The sequence below is a fragment of the Kogia breviceps genome, chromosome 2 (assembly GCF_026419965.1).
Source record: "Kogia breviceps isolate mKogBre1 chromosome 2, mKogBre1 haplotype 1, whole genome shotgun sequence".
Taxonomy (NCBI): domain Eukaryota; kingdom Metazoa; phylum Chordata; class Mammalia; order Artiodactyla; family Physeteridae; genus Kogia; species Kogia breviceps.
In genome coordinates this window covers 183,492,899-183,520,391 of record NC_081311.1, presented here as the reverse complement: position 1 = coordinate 183,520,391, position 27,493 = coordinate 183,492,899, and the positions used below count along the sequence as shown (strand labels likewise).

General features: G+C 51.2%; 4 protein-coding genes and 1 non-coding gene across 13 annotated transcripts; 2 read left to right on the top strand and 3 right to left on the bottom strand.

The window, feature by feature from the left end:
* The first annotated feature begins 1,975 nt into the window (after positions 1-1,975).
* On the top strand, positions 1,976-5,894 carry LOC131751612 (tubulin alpha-4A chain). Its single transcript, XM_059055557.2, has 4 exons — positions 1,976-2,140; positions 3,921-4,143; positions 4,455-4,603; positions 4,850-5,894. The coding sequence occupies exons 1-4, from the start codon at positions 2,138-2,140 to the stop codon at positions 5,819-5,821; spliced, it is 1,347 nt and encodes a 448-aa protein (XP_058911540.1). The 5' UTR covers positions 1,976-2,137; the 3' UTR covers positions 5,822-5,894.
* Positions 5,895-7,320: 1,426 nt separating this feature from the next.
* STK16 (serine/threonine kinase 16) lies at positions 7,321-10,742 on the bottom strand. Of its 2 annotated transcripts, XM_059055566.2 has the most exons (8): positions 10,672-10,742; positions 10,159-10,348; positions 9,364-9,583; positions 8,980-9,113; positions 8,685-8,805; positions 8,464-8,559; positions 7,936-8,057; positions 7,321-7,822 (listed from the first exon to the last, which is right to left on the bottom strand). In XM_059055566.2, the coding sequence occupies exons 2-8, from the start codon at positions 10,242-10,244 to the stop codon at positions 7,684-7,686; spliced, it is 918 nt and encodes a 305-aa protein (XP_058911549.1). In that variant the 5' UTR covers positions 10,245-10,348; positions 10,672-10,742; the 3' UTR covers positions 7,321-7,683. The 2 variants fall into 2 exon arrangements, with proteins under 2 accessions (XP_058911549.1, XP_058911551.1); XM_059055568.2 differs by lacking the exon at positions 8,464-8,559 and having other exon boundaries at positions 10,672-10,739.
* On the top strand, positions 10,693-23,107 carry GLB1L (galactosidase beta 1 like). Of its 8 annotated transcripts, none has more exons than XM_059055554.2 (17): positions 10,758-10,966; positions 12,325-12,451; positions 12,633-12,799; positions 13,055-13,205; positions 13,696-13,756; positions 17,544-17,638; positions 17,737-17,911; positions 18,000-18,058; positions 18,162-18,283; positions 18,393-18,433; positions 18,631-18,749; positions 19,069-19,143; positions 19,263-19,352; positions 19,483-19,596; positions 19,886-20,017; positions 20,486-20,701; positions 20,866-23,103. In XM_059055554.2, the coding sequence occupies exons 2-17, from the start codon at positions 12,383-12,385 to the stop codon at positions 21,127-21,129; spliced, it is 1,950 nt and encodes a 649-aa protein (XP_058911537.1). In that variant the 5' UTR covers positions 10,758-10,966; positions 12,325-12,382; the 3' UTR covers positions 21,130-23,103. The 8 variants fall into 8 exon arrangements, with proteins under 8 accessions (XP_066883024.1, XP_066883022.1, XP_058911537.1 ...); XM_067026919.1 differs by having other exon boundaries at positions 18,970-19,143; XM_059055555.2 differs by lacking the exon at positions 19,483-19,596 and having other exon boundaries at positions 20,866-23,107.
* Positions 20,198-20,270, bottom strand: TRNAG-CCC (transfer RNA glycine (anticodon CCC)). Its single transcript has one exon. It is a non-coding gene; the product is annotated as a tRNA-Gly (tRNA).
* ANKZF1 (ankyrin repeat and zinc finger peptidyl tRNA hydrolase 1) lies at positions 21,237-27,492 on the bottom strand. The gene is given in 15 exon segments (XM_067026932.1): positions 21,237-21,572; positions 21,800-21,885; positions 22,015-22,049; positions 22,052-22,180; positions 22,312-22,482; positions 22,541-22,672; positions 22,675-22,971; positions 23,668-23,814; positions 24,007-24,235; positions 24,844-24,991; positions 25,085-25,197; positions 25,594-25,787; positions 25,911-26,013; positions 26,223-26,347; positions 27,254-27,492. Coding segments are annotated over 15 exon segments (2,181 nt in total). The 5' UTR covers positions 27,402-27,492; the 3' UTR covers positions 21,237-21,448.
* Between the last annotated feature and the right edge of the window lies 1 nt (position 27,493).

The following is a 27,493-nucleotide window of genomic DNA, read 5'->3' as shown; positions in this document are numbered from 1 at the left end:
GGGGGAATTTGGCCTCCAGGCTGCTAATTTGAAACTTCTGACTTCTTAGAGTTTCACCTTAATTTTAGTCCCATCTCTGTAGTGAAAAAATTCACCTGACACACACTTAGCAAATCTTTACCACATGCTAAGCACCATACTAAGAGCTACGGACACAGAAGTGAATAAGACACAATCCTTACCTTCAACAAGGTCGCTATCTAATAAGATGGACATGTACAAGAATAACTGCAGCATGATGTGCTACACACACTAAAATAAGTGAATAAAATGCTCTAAGAGTCCAGACAACTGCATACACGGTGCTTTGCAGTGTATGTACACATCCCTCAGTTCATCTGGTCCTCACAATCCGAAGTTATTATCCCAGTTTTACAAAGAAAGAAGCTGAACCTGAAGGGCAAATAGGTTTTGGATTTTGCCTAAGATAGCTCAATCCTCTTAAAACATTCATTCTGCTGGGGTTGGGGTGCACAAGGAAAAAAGAGGGCCAGGGAAGGTCTGCAAGAGGCCGTGTGTTCTGTAATCACCAAGGCTCCTTGCTCTGTACAGACCATGACCCCATTTCCCAAAGCAGCCTCATTGTATGCCCTTGCCAGTTTTCTTTTTTATGAATGAGTCTTGTTCTCCCAACCATATGGTTAGTCTACTGGGAAAAGAGACCTTGTCATATTTCACTGTATTCCTTTCCATGCCTTGACTAAGTAAGGTGTCAATTAGCTATTTTGTTGGTAGAAAGTTGCCATTGCTAGTTATTTTATCCTGCTGTGTTGTTTTGTCAGGTAGCCCTGGCCCTAGGAAACACTATGATAGGAGAGGCAGGTGAATCCTTTCTAAGTGACTAGCCTGGGAGACAGGTTTCTCAATGACGTGCCAATAGGCACATAGGGCACTTCTGATGATTTCCCCAGTGAAGGGGGACAGCTAGAAAATGTAAGGCATGCAAGGGAAAGCAGAAATAGATTGAAAAGCCCATTCCTGCAAGAAATGGAAATGAAACATAAAAAGAAGGAATAGCTTCAGCTGAGACCTCCCTCCACCTGAGCTCTGAGGGCGTTGAGATGCAGGTCACAGATCCTGCCTATGGCTTAGGGACAGAAGAGGGTGGGGAAGTCAAAATCAGCCATGATATCGGAATCTCCATTTTCTTTTTTCCTCTTTGGAGTCAACAAACGTTATGATACCTCACAACGATGCTTTCTGGGGGTGGAATCATTGTCTCCTTTCACCGGTGAAAATGCCAAGGACTCAGTGAGGTTAAGTCACTTGCCCAAGGTCACATAGGGCAGTCAAGATGCGAATCCAGGTACTGAGGGCTTCGGTCCAGAGCTCAGGCGGTTCTGGTAGTAGGAAAACGGGCAGAGGGACAATGGCGAGGGCCGGCTAATAGTGACGGCGCTGATGACGGGGCCACTGACCGGCGGGTAGCCTGCGAGCCGCAGGAGATTCCGGGGGTCGGCCCTCGCAGACAGACTGTGGGGCTCGGCTCTGCGGAGCAGCCTACGGGATCGGCAACCTGGGGCTCAGGCTGTGCAGCTCCTGGTCCTCGGCCGCCCACGGGCGTTGGCGAAGGCCAGCCATCCCGGCCGGGGACCAGCAGGCCGCTTGCGGCTGCAAGGGGTTCCTGGGGGACAGGCCAGAGCCAGGCAGTCGTCCGGAGCCTCCAGGGAGGCGGGTCGGGGAGGGCACCGGCGAAGGCTGGCTACAGCCACTTCGGAAAAACAGCCTCTACAGCACCCGGCCTAAGTCAGAACACCTGAGCCACAGGCGCCCCCATGACGCAGGTACAGGAGAGACTCGTCCTGGCACTGCGCCCCGCGTCCCAACAGCGGAGCTCAGGAGCTCTGAGTATCGGCTCAAAACCCAGAGCGAAGGGTTAAAGCACCGGTCGCTACTCCTAACCCACGCGGGACAGGTGAGGAACGGGGGCACGCCAGAGGGAGGGGACTCGCCTGGCCCCACCCCCGGGCCGCCTACCTCTGGGGGCGTGGCCTCTGGGCCGCCCAGCTCCTAATGGGCGGTCGGAGCGCGTGGCCCCGCCCCCCGCATATAAGAGCGGTGCGGCACTGCAGCTAGCGCAGTTCTCACTGAGACCCGTCACCCGGACTCTACGTGAGACCCACCGCCTGGACTCACCATGGTGAGTGCGGCCCCGCCGGCATCTCGCCCGTCCTTTAATTGCCCCTCTTCTTCGGGGAACCTCCCTCCCGGGATGCTCGGAGCCCTCCACCCGAAGTTCCTGGTCTCGAGGAGTTGGCGGGGGGTGGGGTGGGGGGGGTGCATTTCCCCCACCCCACCCCCTCCCGGTGACTTTGGCTGAGCCACGCTGTCCACTTTCGGAGGCTGGAGAAGGGAGTGGAGTGGGTTGAGATTCTTCACGAGCAGAGAGGAGTCCTCCTGGAATCCCCTCCTGCTCCACCAAGCATTTGTGCCCTAATTCTCCTGAGGGGAGTCACGCGGTCCCGTGCCCAGTCCTTTCCGCCGGCGAGGGAGACCGGCTCGGCTGCCCTCCACCCCTAGCCTCCCCCTCACTTCCCGGTCCCCGGAACTGACCAAACACGTGCTTGGCGCAAGAAGGTGGAGGGGGTCAGATTACTTGGTGCAGCATCCCCCTTTCCTCCAACTGTGTGTGTATTCCTCCTACCCACAGTCCCCTGTGACTCAGCACCCCTCTTCTGATCCTGGAGGGGTGGCGAGAATGGGGTTCAGCCTAGTCAGGCGAGCCGGATTCTCTCCAACCGGAATAAGGGTGCACGGACGGGCAGAGACAGCTGGCGCTGAGCGAGAGTGCGGCCGGGGCCAGGTGGGGGGGAGGGGAAAGAGGTGTGTGTAGGGGGGTGGTATTTATAGCCCAGGGACCGGGACCGAAATCCAATCCTCGCTTTCCGCCGGGATGTAACTGGAAAGAATCTAGAAGCGAGGAGGGGGGGGCGGGCGAATGCAGGGCCAGGGTGCAGGATGGCGCTCACCCTGCCCAGGGCAAGGCGGTTACCTCTGGGGCCTCACCGCAGGTTCCGCTTCCTTTTCTGGGTATTTGGAAACCGTCACCCCGCCATTTCGGTGTCGAAAAGGGAGACTGCGTCGGCCCTGCGTGGCACCACTTTGGCTCTTCAGAGGTTAATTTCACACGGGCAGGGATGAGCCTAGGGCAGCGAGTGCCCCAGTACCCACAACCCGTATTGCCTGCGCCTGCCGTCTTTCGCTCTCTGCAGTCTCGGTGAGGGCTCCGCAGTGGACGAAGGTGGTGAAGACACCCAGGGTGTGGGGGTGGAGGTGACGAGCGCTGCCAGACGGGCTTGAAAGGCGGTGGGGGGGGGGGGGGAGGGCAGCGTGGTCAGTTGACGCCTGGCTGGAAGGCTGAGACATCTCTGCAGCCCGCAATAATGAAAGGGGGAGAGGGTTATACGAAATTCTAGTTCTTCCATCCTCAGAGCAAAGAACTAATCAAGCTGGGGACCTCTAGCTATAAATTCATAGCTCTGGAAAACCTTCTGTCCCTCCTCAGGCTCTTGAGAAGCTGATTTGTGGGAGTAGGGATTGGGAACAGCTGAAAAATCGCTTGTCCTTGTCTCAGTTACTGCAGTGTCTGCCTGTCTCATACGCACTTGCCCTCTCCGTCCTCCCTGAGTGTCCTATGAATGTGGCAGGGTCATGTGGAGCCACAGCTCTTACTTGACAAGGTCCCCATGGAGAAGCAGGCTGAGGGACTGGCCTGCCCTACTGGGTGCCTCCAGTTGGAAAGTCCTATGCAGGGGAGCCTGGGCAGGCTGCCAGCCTCTTTGACCTCTGCCCAGCCCCAAGCCTCCACTTTTGCCAACTGAGTGACCCTAACTGGTAGGTGATAGGGTGGGAGAGAGGCTCATGAGGTAAGGACTTATGTATGTGGAGCTTATGCCATGTCCCCTCTCTTTATCCTTCAGCGTGAATGCATCTCAGTCCATGTGGGGCAGGCAGGTGTTCAGATGGGCAATGCCTGCTGGGAGCTCTACTGTTTGGAACATGGGATTCAGCCAGATGGGCAGATGCCCAGTGACAAGACCATTGGTGGAGGGGACGACTCCTTCACCACCTTCTTCTGTGAAACCGGCGCTGGAAAGCATGTGCCCCGGGCAGTTTTTGTGGATTTGGAGCCCACTGTAATCGGTGAGAGGAAGAGAGGGTGGAATTGAGGGGATGGAAAGTGACTCTAAGCTTCTCTCTGGAGAGAGAGTGTGTAGACCTGGCTTTCCTGGCCCTAAAAACCCCTTGCCCTGCTGAAAGCTAAAGAAGACAAGCTGATTGCACGCTGGCCTGGGCAGCAGGTCTGGGTTTCCTTCACACACTGGTATCTCAGGCTGGCAGAAGGATAAGCTCTTCCATACATCTGACCACAGTTACCAGGCTGGGGGAGGGAGGTACGTGCTGGGCACAGCCTTGTGGTTTCTGCCCCAATGATGTGGTTTATGCCCTTCCAGATGAGATCCGAAATGGCCCATACCGACAGCTCTTCCACCCCGAGCAGCTCATCACTGGGAAAGAGGATGCCGCTAACAACTACGCTCGTGGTCACTACACCATCGGCAAGGAAATCATTGACCCTGTACTGGACCGGATCCGCAAGCTGGTGAGAACTTGGGATGGAAGGAAGGGAGCGTTTGAGAGGATGCTAATGGTCAGAAACATTTTTTCCCAGATCCATTTCATGGGGTCATCTCTAATTGTACATGTCCCAGAGCATGCTGCAGCTATGGGATACTCATTAGTCTTTGCCTTGACTCCTGGGAAATTTTAGGCTTTTGTGAAGCCAGAAGGTAAGAGTTCCTCAGGCCCCTTCCCTGCCCACATTGCTCTCTACTTTCTTGCCTTTCAGTCTGATCAGTGCACAGGACTTCAGGGCTTCCTGGTGTTCCACAGCTTTGGAGGGGGCACTGGCTCTGGCTTCACCTCACTCCTGATGGAGCGGCTCTCTGTTGACTATGGCAAGAAATCCAAGCTGGAGTTCTCCATCTACCCAGCCCCGCAGGTGTCCACAGCCGTGGTGGAGCCCTATAACTCCATCCTGACCACCCACACCACCCTGGAGCACTCAGACTGTGCCTTCATGGTGGACAACGAAGCCATCTATGACATCTGCCGCCGCAACCTAGACATCGAGCGCCCGACTTACACCAACCTCAACCGCCTCATCAGCCAAATCGTCTCCTCCATCACGGCCTCCCTGCGCTTCGACGGGGCCCTCAACGTGGACCTGACGGAGTTCCAGACCAACCTGGTGCCCTACCCTCGCATCCACTTCCCCCTGGCCACCTATGCGCCAGTCATCTCTGCAGAGAAAGCCTACCACGAGCAGCTGTCGGTGGCAGAGATCACCAATGCCTGCTTCGAGCCTGCCAACCAGATGGTGAAGTGTGATCCCCGTCACGGCAAGTACATGGCCTGCTGCCTGCTGTACCGTGGAGACGTGGTGCCCAAGGATGTCAACGCCGCCATCGCTGCCATCAAGACCAAGCGCAGTATTCAGTTCGTGGACTGGTGCCCCACGGGCTTCAAGGTTGGCATCAACTACCAGCCCCCCACCGTGGTGCCCGGGGGTGACCTGGCCAAGGTGCAGCGTGCCGTGTGCATGCTGAGCAACACGACCGCCATCGCTGAGGCCTGGGCCCGCCTGGACCACAAGTTTGACCTGATGTACGCCAAGAGGGCGTTCGTGCACTGGTACGTGGGCGAGGGCATGGAGGAGGGTGAGTTCTCCGAGGCCCGGGAGGATATGGCTGCCCTGGAGAAGGATTACGAGGAAGTAGGCATCGACTCCTATGAGGACGAGGATGAGGGAGAAGAATAGAACAGCTGCCTGGAGTCCACTCTCTCTGTTTATTGCAAAATCCTTTCGAAATAAACAGTCTCCTTGCACGGTTTCTTGTCCCCTCTGTGAGTGATTCAGCTTCCGCCGCTGCCCACACTATGTGCTGCTCATGACTTTTTCCCTTCCATGGCTGAAAGTGAGAACTTCAGGCCAGGAATGAAAGACCTTCCTTGCCAGGCCCAGGAAACATGACCCCGTGTATGATCCTAGAGGAGCCCAGGATAGGGGGGAGATGAGGACCAAATCTTGGACCTGTCTGTCCAGCCATGAGCTGTTAAAGGATCTGAGGCTTCACTTCCGTTCCAAGTAGGAGTTTAAGCCCAGCAGTTTCTGTATTTGAGAGTTAGACGGCTACCCTGTTCTTCCCACTGCTCTGCATTCACTGACTCTGGAAGCAAGGCTTGGCCCAGGTACCTCTGTGCGTTATAAGGGCTTGGGAGTGGGGCTGAGCTGGCCCAGAGTTCCTGGGCACGGAGCCTAGTCATAAACTTGGGGGATGGGAGGGAACAAGGGGGATCTCCTAGAGTTGTTTGTGTCACTGCACCTCCTACCAGCTTTGCAAAGCTTACTGTTGGTCTTGCTGCTTTGCTGGGGCCTAGGGCTGTGCCATTAAAAGTCAGGTCATTTCCCCTCTGTTTGTGCTTTCTTTCTGGTCTCAGCCTCTGTGCTAGCTGGTGGGAGCCTCCTGCCAGGGCCCTGGGGAAAACTTCAACTTTGCTAACAGGCACCCCAGGACCCACACTGACGTCAGCAGTTGGGGATGGGCACGGTGTGGGGAAGAAGCTTCAATCTCAGGAGCAGGAGGCGCGAGCCCTGCCCTTGCCTCCCCTCCCTGGTGATTCAGGGACACAGTGCCCTTCCCGGGGGAACAGGTTTCAAACCCAGCAAGGGCAGGGCCCCTGTTTACTCAGCAGAGTAGGCAGGAAGCGGCAGCTGGATACTGCGACACCACACTGGCCTCATTAATCATTAACCATTAACCATGTGTGAACTAGAACCATCTGGGAGAGATCCTGGGCCGACATGGCTGCCACCTCCACTCCCCTTGCCCCCAGGCAGAGGCTGGAGACCAGTTATGTAGCTGTCCCAAAGACTCCTCAGGTGTCTCCACCCAGAAGCCCTTGCCTGGAAAGCCAGCTGGGCCGCTCTGACTAAGCTACCCAGCCCTGGGAATGAAGAAATGAAAGTATGAGTCGAGGGTGCTTAAGGCAGCCCTGGTCACAGTTCTTGGGATAGAAGCCAGCTCAAACCAGAGCATCTTGAAGTTTCTGAATAAGACAAGCTAGGAGAAGAACTGCCCACCACCAATCAGCCAGATCTAAGGTAGGCACACCTGCCTCCGTACGTGGAATGATGAAGTCATGCCATTCTTGACACTACGCCAGTTCCTCTTCTCTCCAGGCTGTCCCTTGGAAATGGAAACTAGACTTTTGGCCCCCTGCACCTCTTCTCTCACTCCAGGCACAATGAAACTAAGATCACACCAAGCTACTTTCACTTTATTCTTCTATTCATACATTTTCCTGCTCCCAGATTTGGAGGCAGATCATGATGTAAGCTCAGCAGTCCTGCTCAGAGCCTTTACCAGATTCTATCAGTTCCCCTTTCCCCATCCCCCACCCTCACCCCCCGCTACCCAGTCAGACCCCCAGTCCAGTTGTTGCTCTTGGGCGCAAGAGAGCAGAATCAGAGACAGAAGACGGAGCTGACTGTCCCCACCCCCCAGCTGCCCCCAACTACAAGAGAGCTGTCCTGGGTAGAAGGGATGGAGATTCCACTAAGGGATGGGAGCTTCTTCCCAAGGCACAGGGGCCACCTTCTCAACATGGCCACAGGTTTGTTCAGATTTGGGTAGTGTGCTGGCTCTGAACTGGGGGCTGCAGTGCCTCCAACTGAGTCAGGAGGAAAGGAATATGAGGGCGCTGCTGGGGGTCCACAGTCATCATTAAGGTCAGCAGCTGCCGCAAGGCTGAAGAATGCCTGTAGAAGGAGGAGGGCAGGGTGATGAGGGCAGCCATCCCCTGTGCTACAGCTCCAGCCCCACAAACAGCTGGGAGGAGTCTGAACTGCTTGCTGCCCCCTTCATTGCTCACCTGGGGCTCTGCGGGATGCTTAGTTGGTTCTGCACAGCAAGGGCCACACTGTCACCCTTCTGGAACACCATGTCATAAGGGCCTTCCCCAAACATCATGGCATATAGCACACAGCCTAGGGACTAAGCATAACTTGGTTATTCCTTGGAAGAGGACCAATGGAGGTGATATCGCTCCGCTTAATTCTGTAGTGAAAGGAAACTACAATATGCTGACTTCAGTCACATGACACCACCAGGGCCCAGAGAAACTGCGAGTTAGCTGGAGGCCTCTGCACCCTGTGCTTAGCCACTGCCTTCAGCCCTGACAGTTAGCTGTACTCATCCTGTTCAAGGGGCGGGATTGTACCACTTCCTGAGCAACTGAGTACAGTGTCAGTGACAGTTTCCAGGAAGAAAGTCGAGGTGGGGTGAGGACATACGTGGCTCCTGGGGCCCCATGCGCTAGAAACCAAAGACCTGTTCTACTCCCCAGTAGGTACAGAGCAGCACTCCTTCCCACCCCGACTCCCACCCACGTGCTCCTCACCCAGACATCAGTCCGCTCATCGATGACACAGTGGCTCTGCACGGAAAAGAGCTCCGGGGCCCGGTAGGAGATGGTGCACCGCTGGGCTGCCCAGTCCTGGAACAGTGGCCCCAGAGCTCAAAAGTGGGGCACAGGTCATGGTCATGTGACCAAATTGGGGCACGCACCAGAAGGGGTTGAGGATGGGGAACAGGTGGGCAAAGGAACCTAGAGACTCTTACCTGGAGGGTCAGAGCCTGGCGGGAGCCCTCCACATGGATGCATGCTTGACTCATGGAACCCAAGTCCATTAAAACTGGCTGCCCCTCATCTCCAAGCAAGATATTGGTGGGTTTCAGGTCCCTGCAGGAAAGTGGAAATGAACCATGAGAGTCCTTGGACAGGAAGGCTGGAATCCTAGTGGGGGGGCCAAAGAATCATGGGGGCTGTTCTTTGGGAAGAGCGCAGAGACCTCTCATTTCTCTTGATGAGGCTCTTCCTTTCTGCCCAGCAGGTACACAGGAGCCTCCCACTGACCTGTGGGCATAACCCTTGGCGTGAATAGCCTCAAGGCCTCTGCAGATACTCAGCAGCAGCCGAAGGATTTGCTCTTCAGTCAAGAAGCTGCCTTTGTCCTTCAGCTGTTCTATCTCGTCCCATAGCGTACCTCTCTGCAAAACAAGTTTCCCCACAGTTGATGTTTTATTAGCCTCCGCTCCTTGAGCCTGAGTCCTTCCCTATGTCAAAGCCTATCAACCATTTCACCACAACCCCCACAGCCCCATCTGGGTTCCTTAAACCCCAAATCTGAAGTAGTCAAACCAGAACATGGTCTCTGCTTCCCAACGCGCTTGACTGCTCACACAGACCTTGGCAGGTGGCTCTGTTGCAACCCCCTCCATAGCCAGGAGACTTTCTGACCTTGAAGAAGGGTAGCAGCAGCCAGGCCTCATGTTTAGTGCCTCGCTCCTTCAGACAATAAGCCGCAAGGCGAAGGATGTTGGGGTGATGGAAGAGGCGATGCATGTCTGCTTCTCGTTGGGCCTCCTCCTGGTCCTGCTGCTCATGACACAGGATTCGCTTCAGGGCGTAGAACTGTCCATCGTGTAACCCCTCCACTAGGTCCACATAGCTGAACCCACTGTGGGCCAAAGGGGTCAGTGAAGGATCATGGTCATCTCCCACACTGCTTGGGAGGAATTCCCTGGGGAGAAGGGTGGGGCGGGGTGGTGTCTTTCCCATTTAGTAGCAACCCTCCCAAGGTGTGGCTCTAAAAAGAAGTCTGAAGATTATTACACTTTGAGCTCAAGAGCAGGGACAGAGTCACCTTTTAGGTGCTATGATCTTAATGCAGGGCTCTGCACGGGACAGATGCTCAATAAATATTAAATAAATAATAGTCAACATTTATCAAGTGCTATGAACCAGGCCGTAGGGGAGACATTTGATACGCAGTATCTGGTTTAGTCCTCACAGCCCTGCAAGTAAAGCATAATTAGCTCCAAAAGGCACATGAAACTACGGCTTATCAAGGCCATACATGGTGAATCTAGGAAGCCTGGCTCCGCAATCCACTTTCTTGACCACCACGTAGCTGGGCTCTGTCAGGTGAATCAGAGGCTAGGGATAAAACTTTTGTGCCCCTATCATGTGCAGACTGCTGTCCTTCAAACACCATAACCCTAGGGACTAGTTAAATGATTTCCAAACACTCACCCCTCCCCCAGTTTCTGGATGAAGAGGTAGCGCTTATTGTCAATGATGACACTTCCCCGAGAGCAGACACAAAGCGCGTGGCCCATAGTGTCTCAGTCATCCTCCTCAAGGACGGTCTGGGGCTGCCAAAGGGTTCGTCCAGGTTGAGGGGTCTCTTTCAGTCAAGTTGCTGGGGGTCCAGCGGATCATGCTGGAAGGAAAAGAACGGCAGGGTCGCTGGCCGGGCACAATCCAGAAGACCCCTAAAGTGGCAACGTGGAGCGCTCAGGGCCAGATCTCGGAACCTAGAGAAAACGGGCCCTGGCAATGCCGGCTCCAAGAAGGCTGGGGTCAGGTGCCCCGCGGCGACTCCCAGGCCACTTCCTCCAACCCCGGCCCACCTTTAGGCGGCTCCCACTCCCACGCCCGTTGGGCCGCAAAGGCAGGTCATGGGGGGGTTCCGGGGGGGAGGTGCGAGGCCCGGACCCACCACTTGCAGAGCCCACCGTGGGCCAGCCTGGACTCCCCACTCACCTGGCTTTGGCTGGAGGGAAGCGCCAGGGACCGGAAGCAGCGGTTACGTCATCAGCCCGCGCCTGTGTAACGGCCCGCAGTATCCTAGCAACCTCTAGGCACCCAGACGATGTGGGGGCGTGGAGCTGAGAGGCCAGGGGCTGGCCAGGCCTGGGGGAGAACTGGTCCCAGGACCCGAGTGAGGGTTCAACACCTGGCCTTCAGTAGGGGTCAAGACGCAGGCATCTACGCCAAAGGGGAGCAAAACCGGGCTCGGCCCGAGGTCCCCCAGGACCTCCATCTCCCAATGCCAGAGGTAGGAGGCGTCATACCTCCCGCGCACTGGGTAGCCAGCTACGGTCCAGCCCGAGGTGGATGCTGAGAGGGGCGGGTGCTAGCGGCCTGGACCCCTGGAGCTCTGATCAGTACAACCTTGAGGGCTCTGGCCTGTATCCCATTACCATAATCTCAGTGGTTAAGAGCTCAGGCTCTTGAGTCAGACTAGGGTCTGAATCCTGTCTTAATAGCCTATTAGCTGTGTGACCTGGACAAGTTACTTAACCTCTGGGAGGCTCACTTTCCCTCACTGTAAAATAGGTATAATAGTACCTAAGGTTAAGTGCATGGAACTGTGAGGCCTTGTTGAAATCCCAGCTCTACTAAACTAGTTGTGTGACATTGAACAGGCTACTTAATATTTGTATCCTTCAATTTCCTCATCAGTAAAATGGGAATGATAATCATCTGCCTCATAGAGTTGTTTGAAGATTAAATGAGGTAAAGTGCTTAGCACAGTATTTGACACATAGCCCTCAGCAGTGTCAATAAGCAGAAATTAATAATAATAATTATCCTGGTCCTCACATCCCAGGCTTTGGACTGTGAAGGCAGGTGTAATGGAAATTCACAAATTCCCAAGCCTTGGAACCAAGCAGTTGTCCTTGACGTCTCTTGCCTAAGCAGGCAGGGATAAATTGGAAAAGGGTGCACATCCAAAGAAAATAGGATGGCCTAGATGGTCTCTTTTGTTGAAGCAGCAAAGGACTCTCCAGGAAAAAAATCCCTCTTGTAATCTGGCCCTCCCCCCACCCCCTTTCCTCTGGTTTCCCTTGGTTCTGAACCTGTTTCTGACATTCATCTAGATTTAACCTGCTATGTGCCAGGCCCTGTGATAGAAGCAGAGGATTCAGGATGGATAAGACTCTCCCCACCCTCAGGGGGCTCATTGTAGTAGAGCACTGCTTCTCAATCTTTATTTATTTGGCTGCGCTGGTCTTAGTTGTGGCATGTGGGCTCTTAGTTGTGGCATGTGGGCTCTTAGTTGTGGCATGTGGGATCTAGTGCATTGGGAGCACAGAGTCTTACCCACTGGACCACCAGGGAAATCCCTGCTTCTCAATCTTGAGTTTGCTTAGGAGCACCTGGAAAACTTGTCAGAATACAAAATCTGATTCTATAGGTTTGAGGTAGGATCTGAGACTCTGCATTTCTAACAAGCTCCCAGGTGATGCTGGTGAAGCTGGCGCAAGAACTGCACTTTGAGTAGCAAGATGTAGAGGATTTTACAAACTAGTAGAGTAACGGGTAGCTGCAGGCTGTAGACAAAGTCCAGACTAATTCGCCTGGCAACTTGAGGTGGTCTCCGCCCACTGGCTCGCTGAGGTTCCCTCCCAGGAATCCGCCACGTGACGGTCGGACCACCGTCTCTGACAAGAAGAGCCCCGAAAGCGCCATGGCTCCCAAGAAGATGCTCTGCCTTCCCTCCCTGCTGCCGCCACTCCTGACGCTGCTGCTGACCCAGGTAGGATGAGGGTATTGAACCACCCGGCTGGGTGCGGGGAGACGGGGTCAGATCTGGCGGAGGAGAGAACGAAAGTGAAAACCACAGAATACTGGGAAGGGCTAGTTCCACCTCCTCTGCTCTTGGCAGACGCTGACTCCCAACTCCAGACCACTGCTGAGCACCGTCTCTCCCCTTGCAGGCAGACACTCGGTCGTTTGTAGTGGATCGGGATCATGACAGATTCCTCCTGGACGGGGCCCCGTTCCGCTACGTGTCCGGCAGCCTGCACTACTTTCGGGTACCGCGGGTGCTTTGGGCGGACCGGCTTTTCAAGATGCGACTGAGTGGCCTCAACGCCGTACAGCTGTAAGAAGTGCTCCCAAGAGCCGTGGAAGGGTGGGATTTACTCTTCCTACTACCCCCTTAAGAAGGGGATCAGGACAGGAAGACTGGCTGTGTATGAGAGGGGTTCTAGCTCCAGGGCCTCCCATTCAAGGGTGGGAAAGGGTGGGCCAGGACCTCCTTCCAACAGCTTCCTGGAGATTCCCTGCAAGGCCTGAGCCCATAGGTCTCCCCAGCATCTCCCTGCCTTGGGCCCTTGTTAACCTCTTCCTTTCTCAGTTATGTGCCCTGGAACTACCACGAGCCAGAGCCTGGGGTCTATAACTTTAATGCCAGCCATGACCTCTTTGCATTTCTGAAAGAGGCAACTTTAGCGAACCTGTTGGTCATACTGAGACCAGGACCTTACATCTGTGCAGAGTGGGAGATGGTGAGTTAGTTGGAGAATGGATAGAAGCAAAGCCTCCCAAGTGCGGTTCCCAGACTACTCGCATCTGCCCCCACTCTAGGGTCACTTCCATCACTATACTCAACTTCCTCCCTTCTTACCTCCCCTACTCCACTCCCAGACAACAAAGCCCGGTCACTTTTTTTTTTTTTTGGCTGCGTTGGGGCTTCTTTGCTGCACAGGCTTTCTCTAGTTGCAGTGAGCGGGGCTACTTTTCTTTGTGGTGTGCAGGCTTCTCATTGCGATGGCTTGTCTTGTTGTGGAGCACGGGCTCTAGTCGCACAGGCTTCAGTAGTTGTGGCATGCAGGCTCAGTAGTTGTGGTGCACGGGCTTAGTTGCTCTGCAGCATGTAGGATCTTCCTGGACCAGGGCTCAAACCCCTGTCCCCTGCATTGGCAGGTGGATTCTTAACAGCTGCGGCACGAGGGAAGTCCCCCACTCACTTCTCTGTTGTCTTTATGTTTGTCTCAGGGGGGTCTCCCAGCCTGGTTGCTTCGAAAACCTAAAATTCATCTGAGAACCTCAGATCCAGGTGAGTTAAGAAAAAAAGACTTGACACAGAAAAAAGCAAAGAACAACAATAAAATGGGTCATTTGAGCGCCCAAAACAGAGATCATTCATTCAAATATTTACCGTTTTCATCATGCCCAGCAGAATGCTAGAAACTGAGGAACCAGACAGACCCAGTCTGGAAGAAACATTAATTTTAAAAAACCCCAAACTTACAAGATTATTTAAAAATACTACACAAGAAAATAGACAAGGAGTTGAGATAGTGAATAACAGGGCCTCTTTTAGGTAGGAAGGCCAGAAAAGGCTTTCCTGAGAAGAGGACATTTCAGTTACTCTAGGGAAGGGAAAACACCGGCCATGTGAAGAGTGAGGTGAGAACGACCAGGTAGAGGGAATGATGTATTTTTTTTAAATGAATTCATTTATTTTTGGCCGCGCCTCAGGGCTTGTAGGATCTTAGTTCCCAGACCAGGGATTGAATGGGCCCTCGGCAGTGAAAGTGCGAAGTCCTAACCACTGGACCGCCAGGAGTTCCCGGATATGGTATCTTTTAAGGCCCAGAGATAGGAAAGAACATGGCATGGTTGAGGCCAGAATGCCTGGAGCACAGTGGGTAAGGGAGAATAGTATGACAAGAAATTGTAGATAGATAGGGACTGTTAATGCAGGATCTTACAGGCCACTGTAAGGGGTTTGCATTTTATTATAAGCACAGTAGAAAGTCATTGAAAGAGTTTAACCAGAATTATCTGATTTGTTTTTAGATTACATTAGCCTGGATGTGGAAAATGGATTGAGGGGAGCAAGGGTAGTGGTGGAGAAACTTAACTGGGAGACTATGATTGTAGCTGAGGAGAGAGATGATGGCTCCTGGACTGTGATAGTGGTGGAAATAGAAAGAAGAGGGCAGAACTGAGCTATAGGTTGGAGATAAAAATCACCAGGACTCTATTGACAGATTTTGATGAGAGGGGGAGGGGTGGGGACAGTGTGGGTAGGATGAGGAAAGAAAGGAATCAAGTTTCTGGCCAGTCAAGATGGTGGTGCCATTTATTGACTTAGGGAAGATAGAGAAGACAAGGGGTGGCAAAAGAACAACTTTTGGGGAAGAAACAATGGTTCTGTTCTGGTCATGTTAAATTTTTATCACTCAAGGGAGGATATTAAGTAAGCAATAGGATGTGTGAATGTGGAGCTTAGAAGGTCTGAGCTAGAGGTATAAATTTGGGAGTCATTGGTGTAAAGATGGCATTTAAATCCATGCATAGTGAGACATCGCTTAGGGAAAGAGCATGAGAAAGAAAAGATGAGATGCCCAATATTTCAAGCATTTGGATTTCATTTCAGGTGCAAGTAGGAAGTCATTAGAGCAGGGAATGATTCTATCTGCTTTACACCTTTTAAAAAGTTTACTGTTTTAAAAAGGTCAAAATTCCTTATATCTGCTGGGGACTCTCCAGGTGCTGTTTCACTTCTTAGGGTGCTGGAGAGCTTTATGCCACTTATAGCATTTCCGAAACTCAACTGACTATGAAATACATTTAAAATGATAAAGTATTGATGGGAAAACAACATACAGTCTGTTTTTCTCAAGAAAACCAGTGACGTCTTCATTGCTGAATCCATGACGATGTCGCAGATCTTATCCCCCTTGACCAGTCAGCAGCATTCAGCCCAGTTGATCACTTTGTCCTTTGAAATACTCTTCTCACCGTTTCCATGACACCACACTTATTTGGTCCCTGCCCCTCCCCCTACAATCTTTCCGACCACTCCTTCTCAGTCTCTTACTGATCCTTCTCCATTTCCCTTTCCACTAAATGCTGGGGTGTGTCAGGGCTCAGTCCTTGGACACTTCTCTTTTCCATATATATTTACTCCCTTTATGATCTCATTCATTTGCATGGCTTTAAATTCCATCTGATAGCTAATGATTCTGAAATATATATCTCCAGTCAGGACCTTCCCTTGGCTTCCAAAACCATATATCCAACTGTGCCTACTTGACTTCTGCATCTGGAGGTCTAGAAGGCATACTGATACAACTAAGTTCCTTCCCAACCAGCTAGTCATACACTCTCCCTGTCTCAGTTAATGGCAAGTCCATTTTTCCAATCGATCGGGCTAAACACTGTGGTAGAATTTTTCACACCTGTCTTTCTCTGAGGCCCCTCATTCAGTCCGTCAGAAAATCCTGTCAGCTTCACCCTCAAATATGTTGAATTCAATTACTTTTCATCGCCCCCATTGCCACCACCCTGGTCCAAACCACCTCTCTCAGCTGGATTACTTTAATACCTTCCTAACTGGTTTCCCTTCTTTGCCCCTCCCCCATGTAGTCTATTCTTAATTCAGCAGTCAGCAGTCAGTGTGATCCTCTTAAAATATAACTTTAAATATATATTTTAGATCATGTCATTTCTCTGTCTAAACCTCTCCAATAGGTTCTCAACTCATTCAGAATACGAACCATGGATTCCTTAAAATGGTCTATTAGGTCCTACCTAATTGGCCCAGTCACCCCCCTGACATCCACTCTTCTCCCCATTGTTCATGCTGGCTTCTCTGCTGTTCCTGTCTTGAGGCCTTTGCACGTGGTACTGCCTCTATTTTCCTGCAGAATGACCTCGCTGACGCCTTCCCTGGGCCACCCTCTAAAATTTAAGCTCCCTTCGCCCCACCATTTTATATCCTCCTTCCCTGCTTAATTTTTTCTCCTTGGCATTAACACACTACATATTTTACCTGATTATTTAATTCACTGCCTCCCTCACTGGAAAGGAAATTCCACAAGGACAGAGATCTTTGTCCATTTTGTTCCATTCTGTATCCCTAACACCTAGAACACTGCTTAGTGCATAGTGAGCACCCATAAATACCTGCTGAATGAGAGTTAATGTATGCTTGGATTAAAGGAGGCAAAACAACCTGGGCCTCCTTTATACAGAGCACAAAACGTAAAGGAATTAAATGTTTTAAGAATATAAAAATACCCTCTAAAACATCTTTCGTGGACTCCACCTTTGAGAGTCTGCTATCTGCTAAGCATTGTCCTCAATGACAGGGATGCAGCAAATGAACCTGACAGACAAGGTTCCTGCTCACTAGTGGGGGAGGCCACAGGAAACAATTACAGAAATAAATGTTAATTATAATTTGTTAAGCACTCGAAAGGGAAGTATGAGGTGATGTGAGAGTGTGTAACAGGGGGATCTACCCTCATCTAGGATATCAGAGGTTTTCTTGGGGAAGTGAAATTTAAGACCTGAAGCCTGAGTTGGAATTGCTTAGGTAAGGAGGCAGGGGTCATGCATGAGTCTTCGGAGGGTGAGTCAACAGAAATCACCAATAGGAGTTGAGAATTTAAGGCATGATACCTAATATAATGATCTTTCATTTGATGACTTAAATCTCCTGGACTGTCAGTTACATCAGTGTGCAGGTCAGATATTCTACACTTTTGTAAACTCCCGTGCTACTTCATAGCAATCTCAAGTATATAATGATTACATAATAACAGCTCCATGTGATGTGTTTTAACATTTTTCTTACATTAAAAAAATGAATTTACAAGAAATACTGCTGTTTCCTATGCTCAAATTTCATTGCCATGCAACTATACAAGTGCTTAGGGTTCAGAGATTCTCCTGACAAGTCACTGCTTCCCAGACACAGCTGTGGACAAGTGGGATGCAAAGTGCAGCCCAGAGTTCAGGCAGCACTGAAGTTGTTAGCACTGGTGCTAGGGGTGGGGGCTGCAGAGGTGGTGGCGCCCTGCTGAGCAGAGCACTGCCCCTTCCTTTAGATTTCCTTGCCGCAGTGGACTCCTGGTTCAAGGTCTTGCTGCCCAAGATACATCCATGGCTCTACCACAATGGGGGCAACATCATTAGCATTCAGGTACGAGTGGAAAGTTGACTGGGCTAGGGGAAGGAGGTGCTGGTGTCCTTAATTTCTCCACCTCACAGCTGACCTCCACTTTTCCTTTCCCCTGGCAGGTGGAGAATGAATACGGTAGCTACAGGGCCTGCGACATGAGCTACATGAGACACCTGGCTGGGCTCTTCCGTGCACTGCTTGGAGACAAGATCTTGCTCTTCACCACAGACGGCCCTGAAGGCCTCAAATGTGGCTCCCTCGAGGGACTCTATACCACTATAGATTTTGGCCCAGGTCTCCTGAGCAAGGGTTCGGAGTGAAGTCTGGGGAAGGGGCACCTGTTCCATGTTTCTTATCTTTCACCTTTGCCTCCTTTCTGCAGCTGACAACATGACCAAAATCTTTGCCCTGCTTCGGAAGTATGAACCCCGTGGGCCATTGGTGAGGAGCCAGAGGGGAGGGCAATCAAAGCAGGTGTCAGCGTGAGAAACGGGTTGAGCTCGGTTCCCATCTGGCTCACAGCTCCTTTCACTTCATGCTGTAGGTGAACTCTGAGTACTACACAGGCTGGCTGGATTACTGGGGCCAGAATCACTCCACACGCTCCGTACCAGCTGTAACCAAAGGACTAGAGAACATGCTAAAGTTGGGAGCCAGTGTGAACATGTAACTGGAGACACCGGGGCCAGCATGAATCTGTAACTGGGTGCTGGGGATGAAGGTTAAGATTCAGTGGGTCAGCTTTTACCTTTCCCCCTGCTCTCCCCTACTTTAGGTACATGTTCCATGGAGGTACCAACTTTGGATACTGGAATGGTGAGTCCAGATGGTCCCTGGGGTGGCAGCAGGGAGGCAGCAAGGAATTAGAATCTGCGGGCTGCATGGATTAGGATTCTAGAAGCTGGATATGGCCACTGCTGCCCCTTCTGATAGCAAAATTCTCTGCATGCATCTCTTTGCTTAGTGCCTATCACCTGAGAGATATATTGAATTAATTCAATTGGTTTGACCAGGTGCTGATATGAAGGGACGCTTTCTTCCAATTACTACCAGCTACGACTACGATGCACCCATATCTGAAGCAGGGGACCCCACACCTAAGCTTTTTGCTATTCGAAATGTCATCAGCAAGGTGCCCTACCACTTCATTAAGCACCAAACGCTTTTATTAATTTGGGGGGAGGGAGTACCCAAGTTGTTTGTAAAGGGATCCCATAAATCAGTGGTTGTTGTCTGGGCCAGAGAGCCCTCTGAGCACCCTATGGCAGCATGTCTCACCCACCCAAATGGGATTCCCTGGGGAGATACACACAAATATGTGTAGAATTACAGAATCTTCATGACCCCTGAAGCCCTTCCCTGGACCCCCAGTTAAGAACCCTGCACTAGGGTCTTGGAATAGGGGTTCTTTGTGTGGTTTTCCTATGGCTCCTGAGAGAATTGGGGCTCAGTTCCAGGAAGTTCCCTTGGGACCTTTACCTCCCCCCAGCCCCAAGATGATGCTTGGACCTTTGAGCCTACACCTGGTAAGCTTCTCCCCATTACTCTCTAATTCTACCCCTTTATTCTCTAAATAGCCCAGCCTGTCCTACCCTCTATTCTGAAAGTTCCCTCATATTCTGATACTCTCCCCTTATTCTAACAGGATGGGAATTTGCTGGCTTTTCTGGACTTCCTATGCCCCCAAGGGCCCATCCGTTCAATCCTGCCAATGACCTTTGAGGCTGTCAACCAGGTAAAGCACAATCCCCCATCCGGTGGGTATGGCAACAGCTATACCAAGGGTTCCCTCAGCTACGCATCTTCCCCACAGTATCCTTTCTTATCTCTCAGCACAGCTTATAAACTTATTCTTACACACCCAGGACCATGGGTATATGTTGTACCGGACCTATCTGACCCATACTGTTTCTGAACCAACACAATTCTGGGTGCCAAACAATGGAGTCCATGACCGTGCCTACGTGATGGTAGATGGGGTGAGAACCTAATACCAGGCTCTCTCTGAGCCCATTTCCTCTCCTCCCCAGCACACTTTAGTCTTCAATTTCCCATATCTACCTTTTCCCACTGCCTGCTCACACTTGAGGGGATAAGCTGGGATGAGGAAGAGTTTGACTAAGGACAAGGTTCCATTATGAATGAATAAGTGACAGAAGGGCTACATTCTCTTTGCCCTCTAAATCAGTGTCCTAATGTGGCTTCCTGTGTGGTGGCCCACAGGCTAGATGCTGAGCTCCTCCCTTTCACAGATACTCTTATCCACAGGTGTTTCAGGGTGTTTTGGAACGAAACATGAAACACAACCTATTTTTGATGGGGAAAAAGGGGGCCAAACTGGATGTCTTGCTGGAGAACATGGGGAGGCTCAGTTTCGGGTCTAACAGCAGTGACTTCAAGGTGAGCTAGCTATGCCCACTCCCTTGCCCCCATACTCTTTTTTTAATTTCATTTTTAAAATTATTTATTTATTTGGCTGCGCCAGGCCTTACTTGCTGCATGTGGGATCTTTGTTGCGGCACGTGGGATCTTTTTTAGTTGCAGCATGCAGAATCTTTAGTTGTGGCATGCGGGATCTAGTTCCCTGACCAGGGATTGAACCCAGGCCCCCTGCATTGGGAGTGCAGAGTCTTAACCACTGGACCACCAGGGAATTCCCACCCCCCAATATTCTTATTGACCGAACTCCCTTGGAAAGATAGGGGCCTAACGGAAGATAAACAAGAGCTATGTCCTTAGGGCTTAGGCAGCAAAGTAGCAGCTTGTGGGGATCTGGACATGGCCACTAGTTGCATCCCAGGGCTTGAGTAGGGATTGTTTGGCCTTAGAACTTAGAGAATGATGAATTTTCATTTGCCTTCTTCACAGGGCCTATTGGAGCCACCAATTCTGGGGCAAACAGTCCTTATCCAATGGCTGATGTTTCCTCTGAAAGTTGATAATCTTGTAAAGTGGTGGTTTCCCAACCCGCTGCTGAAAAGCTCACATCCTCAAAATCCCTCTGGCCCCACCTTCTACTCTACAACCTTCCCAATTTTAGACTCAGGCGGGGACACATTTCTCTTTCTGCCTGGATGGACCAAGGTATTGCTGACAGTGAGGGTGGGGCTGGGGAGTAGGGTGGTAAGAGAGGAAAATCATGGCAGGAGGGAGAGCAGAAATTATTCCTTTGATTAGAAACCCCAAAGGAGATAATTCTACCCCTTTGAGAGCTGATCCTTTATATTCCTCTCCTTCCTCCTCCCCAGGGCCAAGTCTGGATCAATGGGTTTAACCTGGGCCGCTACTGGACAAAAAGGGGGCCACAACAGACCCTCTACGTGCCAAGACCCCTGCTGTTTCCTAGGGGAGCCCTCAACAAAATCACGTTGCTGGAGCTAGAAAATGTGCCCCTTCAGCCCCAAATCCAATTCCTGGATAGGCCTATCCTCAATAATACTACGCATAAGACATACATCTATTCCCTCTCAGCTGAAAGTGCCTCTGAACCAATGGAGTTAAGTGGGCACTGAAAGAAAGGTAACCCTTGGACCTGGGACATGGAGTTGGCAGGATCCCTTGGTGCTAGCCATGGTGACCATAAGGAAACAAAGGCCACAGGTCTGAATATAAGTACAAGTGCAGTTTCCTTGCCAAACTTTATTGTGATTAAAATTCCAGAGACAGTACCAGCTCCACACACCTTTATGGCCCTGTCTTTGCCCTGGTTCCTGAATGTCCCTCACCCCAATCTTCCAAATACTCTGGTTTCATGGGGAAGAAGAAACCTAGGGCCAGTGTGTATGTGCCCTCTCAGAGGCTAGAGTTGGCCCCAGGTGGAGCTGTAAGAGATCAGGAAGAGGGCTTCCCAGCCCGACAGCGATGATCCTGGAGGCAGCATGTGGAGTGGAAAGAAGTCAAAGTAGTGAAAGGCAATATGAGGCCTTGGAGGGATGTCCCACAGCTCCAGTGGCATCTGAACAAGAGGAAGAAAAATGGCTGGAGAGGTATCCCAGAAACTTTCTAATCCAAGCCTTCCCTATCCCTCCTCCTGCCACTTCTGTTTTTATTCCAAAGGTTCCCAGAGCATCTCAAATCCCCTCAACAGCCTTTCTGAACACTGAGCGGGCACGCATTCTACTTGTCCAGAATGGCCTCTAACTCATCACAACCTACCCGCTCACGCCCACCCCCTGTACGTACCGAACGTTGATGATGGCAGGGTCGGCGACCTGAGGGGTAGGGGCTCCCAAATGGGCAGGCGGTCGGCGCTCTGCAGCCAGAGCTCCCTGAGGGGAAGAGAGGTTGTGTTAAGCACAAGGCCCCAGTGGTGGAGAGGGTACCCAAGAAGTGATGCTGCACGCTGGATCAGACCTCTAAGGAAGTGTTGCTGGGGAAGAAAGAACCTCCAGCCTCACCTTCTCTCAGTCTCTGAGGGCAGCAAATCTCCGCTACTCTCTGGCTCCCACTTCTGCTCCGGCCGCTCCTCCCGGGGCCGCTCCTCCCGGGGCCTCCGGGCTGCCTTCCGCTCCCTTTTCTGAGTGGCCTGCCGCACCTCCATTTCCGCTGTCAGTGGCCCTGGTAGCAGGAGGATTTCCGGGGAGGTATAAGCTAAGACCTATATAAACTATCCTTGGTAAAACCGTAAGAAAATAAAAAACGTCTAGCCAGGATCTCTGATGCCTTCCCACTCTGCTGCTTCCTCTTCCAGCTGACCTGAGCTTTGCTGTAATCATAAGCACCTGGATTCTTCTCCATGAACCTCCAGAACTCATCACGTGTTGATTTGTCAGCTGCAGCTGTGTACGGTGGCTGCGTCCGGGAGTCCCTAGGTGCAAAAACGCCAAAAATGAGTTCAACATCACCCAAGCAGACCAGGGGAAATACTTCCAAGTAGCTGGTGCCAAGATCATCGTCAGGAGGGGTCGGCACGAGGGCCCTTACTTACTGAGCCTCTCCCAGCTGTGGCAGCTGCGTTCAAGAGGGTGAAGCCACCAGAGCCCAAGGGGGCACTGAGCAGAGACAGAACTCCAGGGTCTAGGGGGCTGGCAGCTAGCCGGAGCTTCAGCATCCCCCATCTCCAGCTCGGCAAGCGGCCAAAAGCACATCCCAGAGCTCTGGCTGACCAGGGTACTTGGCCTCATCTGGGGAAGGCCCCAAAGGGGCTGACTCTGAAAAGGCCTCATTTTCTTGAGGTTGCTGGGAAAGAGTCATTTGCGCCCCAGCCTCCAGGTCTTGGTTTCTCTCCCTCTTATTCCTTTTTCTCCTCCTCTGCTTGGGCAATACCTCAAATTCACGAAGATCCAGTGTCCCCAGTGTCACCTCTGCTAGCTCCAACTCTACCTGGGAGCCATCCTCTCCCTCTGACTCTGAACCTAGGGAAAAATTTGCTTGTTAGATCCATCTAAGGAATAAGCAGAGGGTAGAAGATTGTGGGCTGCCCCAGATGCGTAAGAATGTACAGAGATAATCCAGATCACTTGAAATAAAATTGTTTGTATTTTGTCACCCAAGATAAAGTAGCCCATCAAGAGCTGAAGCCATTAGTATCACATGCAGAAATGAGGCTTGCAGCCCAGACAAGGACAGGCCCAGAAGCAGCTATGCAGGCACAAGAGTCCCTGGACATTCCCATGACAGCCTTAGGGTGGTGCACAACAGAGAAAAGCACGAGCAGTGACAGCCATGCAGGCCAACAGTCTGCAGCGAGGCAAACAGCCCTTAGCCCAAAACCAGGGCATCCAAGAAGACAGGTAAATTATGTAAGATCCACACAGCACCCATTCAAGCACCGACTTCATGCTAAGACTTTTCAAAGTACTAGAGATACGTCAATGAACAAAAGAGATGATCGATTTGGAAAAGTCACAAAATGTGTAATTGCTACCACATACCCCACACTATAAACAGACCTGTGTGTGTGTGTGTGTGTGTGTGTGTGTGTGTGTGTGGTATGTAAGGGTTTACCTATAAATAGGGAAGTGAGTAAGTTATGACAGTAGGGAATTTGCCACTGCAGTTCTAGGACAGACCCCGAGAGAGATTTGACAATTGCCAGATGGTGCTCAAACCCTGTTTGGGAGCTTCCTCATTCCGCCCGAGTGCCTCATGTTCATCACTGCAGACCTTTCTTCCTCCCTCAGTGGGCTTCCTCTCTCTCACTGTCTTCCAGTGTGTCTGAGGTAAATCCAACCCAACTGTCTCCCGGGGGTCTTCTCCTGCCATAAAACAAAAGATGGTTCTCAAATTTAGCTGAGGAGAAGCCAACCCAGGTTTCTCTCAATGAAGATGCCATCGGACTGCAGTACGAGGGCTAGAAAACCACCTGGATGCACAAATGAGAAGCCGAGGCTCGGGCTGGGAGGTACGGGAAGGTCTAGGGAGTCTGCGGATCTGGACAGAAGGCTCACCATGGACATGCAAGGTGGTCAGCTTATGGAGCACACGCTGTAGCTCTTGGAAGGTGGGTCTGCGGGTAGCGAGGGGGATATCCCAAAGTCAGGGATCCCCACGTTGCAGGGGAGCCTCATGGCCTCCAAAGAACAAGGACCGGCCAGAGCTGGGTGAACGCATCAGTATGGTCCCAGCTTTCTCCAGCACCTTAGGCCAGTCTGGCCCTGCCAGCAGGTCACGAACATCCTAGAGAAGAAAGTAACTCAGCCCTGCATCTCTTCACTTGCTACTTTTAAATCTCCAACCAAAAAATGGCCCACAGGTCATGTGTAGGGAGTGGGAGGTAGAAGATAATGGAGGGGGCTTCCCTGGTGGCATAGTGGTTAAGAATCCACTTGCCGGTGCAGGGGACACGGGTTTGAGCCCTGGTCTGGGAAGATCCCACATGCCGCGGAGCAACTAAGCCCGTGCACCAAAACTACTGAGGCTACACTCTACAGCCCTCGTGCCACAGCTACTGAAGCCCAAATGCCTAGAGCCCGTGTTCTGAAACGAGAAGCCACCGCAATGAGAAGCCTGTGTACAGCAAGAAAGAGTAGCCCCTGCTCACCGCAACTAGAGAAAGCCCGCATGCAGCAATGAAGACCCAATGCAGCCAAAAAGAAAGAAAGAAAGAAAATGGAGGGAGAATGACAGGACTAAGACTCCTGGGCATTCACCCCATTCTACCTTCATCTACGCAAAAATAACCAAGATGGAGGATACAGGAGCCAGCCTCCCTACTGTAACATTTAATCAGTTGAGAGGGAGAAAGTGTGGATTAGAGGAGCACCAGATCTGGACACTTAACTCACCTCATATAGCATGTCTTCACCGTAGCGCCTCAGGTTGGCTCCAGCAGAGCGGGAAGCCGCACCGTGGGCATCCCGAAGCCCCTGGGCTGTGCCCCACTTGGCCCGCACTGTGCAGCAGTGAAAAGTTTTGTGTGTCAACACTTCTTGTCTGTAGACAGCACAGACTCAGTACTGGAAACCAGCTGGTACTCCCAGGCTACCAGGATCCATTCCATCCTTACCCCATGCAGCACCCTCTCACCCTTGGAAAACAGCACCAGCAAAGTGCCCAGCGGCAGCCATGAGCACCAGGCAGTCCCTGGGGCCTCCACTTTGCAGGTTCCGTAGCAGCAGTTCTGATTCTTCTGGGGGCACCTGGATGACGGAGGAGCAGCACAAACGTTATCTGTGGCAGTTACTGACAGCAAGAAATTAGTGCCACTGCTAAGTGCTTCACATGCTTCATCTCTTTTAATACAACTTATTTGTCTCCATTTTACAAATAAGAAAATTTGAGTCTTGTGGAGGTAGTCAAGATCAAGTGGTAGAACCACAATTCAGACCTAGATTGGTCTATTTCCAAACTTAATTCCATTATACTTGACCCTTCTAAGATTCAAGCCAGTTCAATCCAAGACTGTGCTGTCAAGTGTGATACCCACCCCCAACAGGAAGGAAGGAAAGAAGTGAGACATGGACTGTGCTGAGGGAAAATCGAGGCTGAGTGTACAGAAGGCTGGAGTTGACCGCACAACCTGTGCTGGCACTTGCCTGGCGAGGGCCTAGGACACAGCAATAGGCATAAAGAAACTGGCCCTGGGCGTTTTGGAAAAGAACCCGATGGGGGCGGAAGCCTCGGGGTCAGTTAGGCTTCTCAAACTCAGCCCTCTCCTCATCCAGTATCTGCAAGTCCTCCTCACTGGCTGAGTCTGAGTCTTCTGATCCTGAGATGCTGGAAAGATCTCCTGAGAACAACATGAAATACGCAAGTTTGGTGCCCCATCTTTGACCTTTCCTCAAGCTCCTAAACTGGGGTCTTTCTCCATCCGCACGACCTATCCCCACACAGGTCTCCCAACAGTCATCACCTGTGGAGCTCTGCTTTTCAAAGTCCAGGGCAGACAGGACAGACTTGTCCTTGAGATGCTGCTTTAAGTTAAACCGATGCCAGTCAAGCTTATAATGTTCCCTCTAGTAGGAGGCAAAGAAGGAAGCACAGTGTGAAAGCATGCCCCAGCCTGGCCTTTTATGGTATCCAAGACCTCTAACAGAACTCTAGGAAGTATGACCAGGTAACACTAATTTTCTTAGTTAAAACATGGAACTTTATTCATTAAAGACAAATGTCTACCTCTCCCCACCCACCATTACACCTTTGCCTCCACCATTTAGCTCTGTACCTGGTCTTTTACCTGTTCCTGGTGGTTCTGGAAGGTCTGGTCACAGGTTGAACAAAACAACTTATCTGAAATATCCAGAGGACCCTGGAGTGGTTTTCTTTCTGGGCTTATTCTCTCCCCTGAACCTAAATAAGGGGAGGGTAAACAGAGGTAGAAAAGGAGCCCAAATCCACAGTATCTAGGATTACATTCAGTGTCTGATACACAAAGCAGAGGAGGATACAAAAAGAGATGGCATGTCCTTGCCTTCAAGGAATTTACAATCTAGTAATAATGAAGCGAATAGCACAGCAATCACTTTATACAGTAAATATGCTTCTGAAAAGATGTACATAAAATGAATATAAATCAAACATTGTATGTAAATTAACCAAAGGGATTGTTTAGAGAAATCCTAGAAAATGATTTCTGGTAAGCTTAAAATTCTTTTTAACTGTGCAAAATTCACTTCCCAAATGCCACTTTTTTAGCTTACATACAGCTTATAGTTCCAATTACAGTGTGCAGTTTGTTTTTTAAAAAGGTACAAGAGAAACAGCCAAACTAAGGCTGTATGAAACCAAGAGTAAGTTGTTTTATATTCAGCAAGAAGGAATGATTTGATTGGAATAGTTAAATTTGGACTATGTCAAGGAATTTTGAAGTGTTTTTGCAGGCAGTGGTGGTAACGTGATGAGGCATAAACTGGCAAGAGATTTGTTTGGAGACAATTCAGGAGGCTGTTCTAGAAATTCAGAGATCGAGTGAATTTTTTTTTTTGACCAAAATATAGACTTTAATTTTACACTTACAAATGTTGCCTTAAATTCATAACAGTTAAGAAACACATACACAAACTTCAGCTTAAAAAGAAAAGTAAAAAACAAACACTCTGCAGTTCGGGGTTGATACATTTTATCCAGTAGAAGAAGATGTCAACAAGGGCTCCTAAGCTGGGAAACACCAATAAGAATGTGTTCCCTGAAGGAGCAATAAGCTCCAAAGAGCCCTGTCACGTCCCTCACGGGTCCACCCCAAAGCTTCCCAGATACCTGGACAGGAAATCTGCAGAGCCTGGGACAGAGCCTCCCCGAGAGCGTGGCTCACCAAGCGCAGGCCCTGAAGGACCGGAGTATCCGCCTTGAGGTCAAACAGGGAGACCGGCACAGAAGCCTGGGCTGCAGCTGGAGCCGGCGACATGGCTGAGCATTAAGGCGGTTAAGAAACAGAGCTCCCCAAAGCAAGATCCTATTCCGCGTCTCCCGCCAGCATGACTTGGTCTCCCCCACGCC

What these genes read in the sequence shown, in the direction of transcription:
- LOC131751612 (XM_059055557.2), top strand. An exon ending in TTTGGAGCCCACTGTAATCG is followed by an intron (nt 4,144 to 4,454) that starts GTGAGAGGAAGA and finishes ATGCCCTTCCAG; the next exon opens with ATGAGATCCGAAATGGCCCA. An exon ending in TGGACCGGATCCGCAAGCTG is followed by an intron (nt 4,604 to 4,849) that starts GTGAGAACTTGG and finishes CTTGCCTTTCAG; the next exon opens with TCTGATCAGTGCACAGGACT.
- GLB1L (XM_067026919.1), top strand. Translation starts at nt 12,383, where the DNA reads ATGGCTCCCAAGAAGATGCTCTGCCTTCCCTCCCTGCTGCCGCCACTC. An exon ending in ATGAACCCCGTGGGCCATTG is followed by an intron (nt 18,059 to 18,161) that starts GTGAGGAGCCAG and finishes TTCATGCTGTAG; the next exon opens with GTGAACTCTGAGTACTACAC. An exon ending in TTCTGCCTGGATGGACCAAG is followed by an intron (nt 20,702 to 20,865) that starts GTATTGCTGACA and finishes CCTCCTCCCCAG; the next exon opens with GGCCAAGTCTGGATCAATGG.
- STK16 (XM_059055566.2), bottom strand. Translation starts at nt 10,244, where the DNA reads ATGGGCCACGCGCTTTGTGTCTGCTCTCGGGGAAGTGTCATCATTGAC. An exon ending in GCCAAGGGTTATGCCCACAG is followed by an intron (nt 8,806 to 8,979) that starts GTCAGTGGGAGG and finishes ACTTTCCTGCAG; the next exon opens with GGACCTGAAACCCACCAATA. An exon ending in GCCAGGCTCTGACCCTCCAG is followed by an intron (nt 8,560 to 8,684) that starts GTAAGAGTCTCT and finishes CCACTGTTCCAG; the next exon opens with GACTGGGCAGCCCAGCGGTG.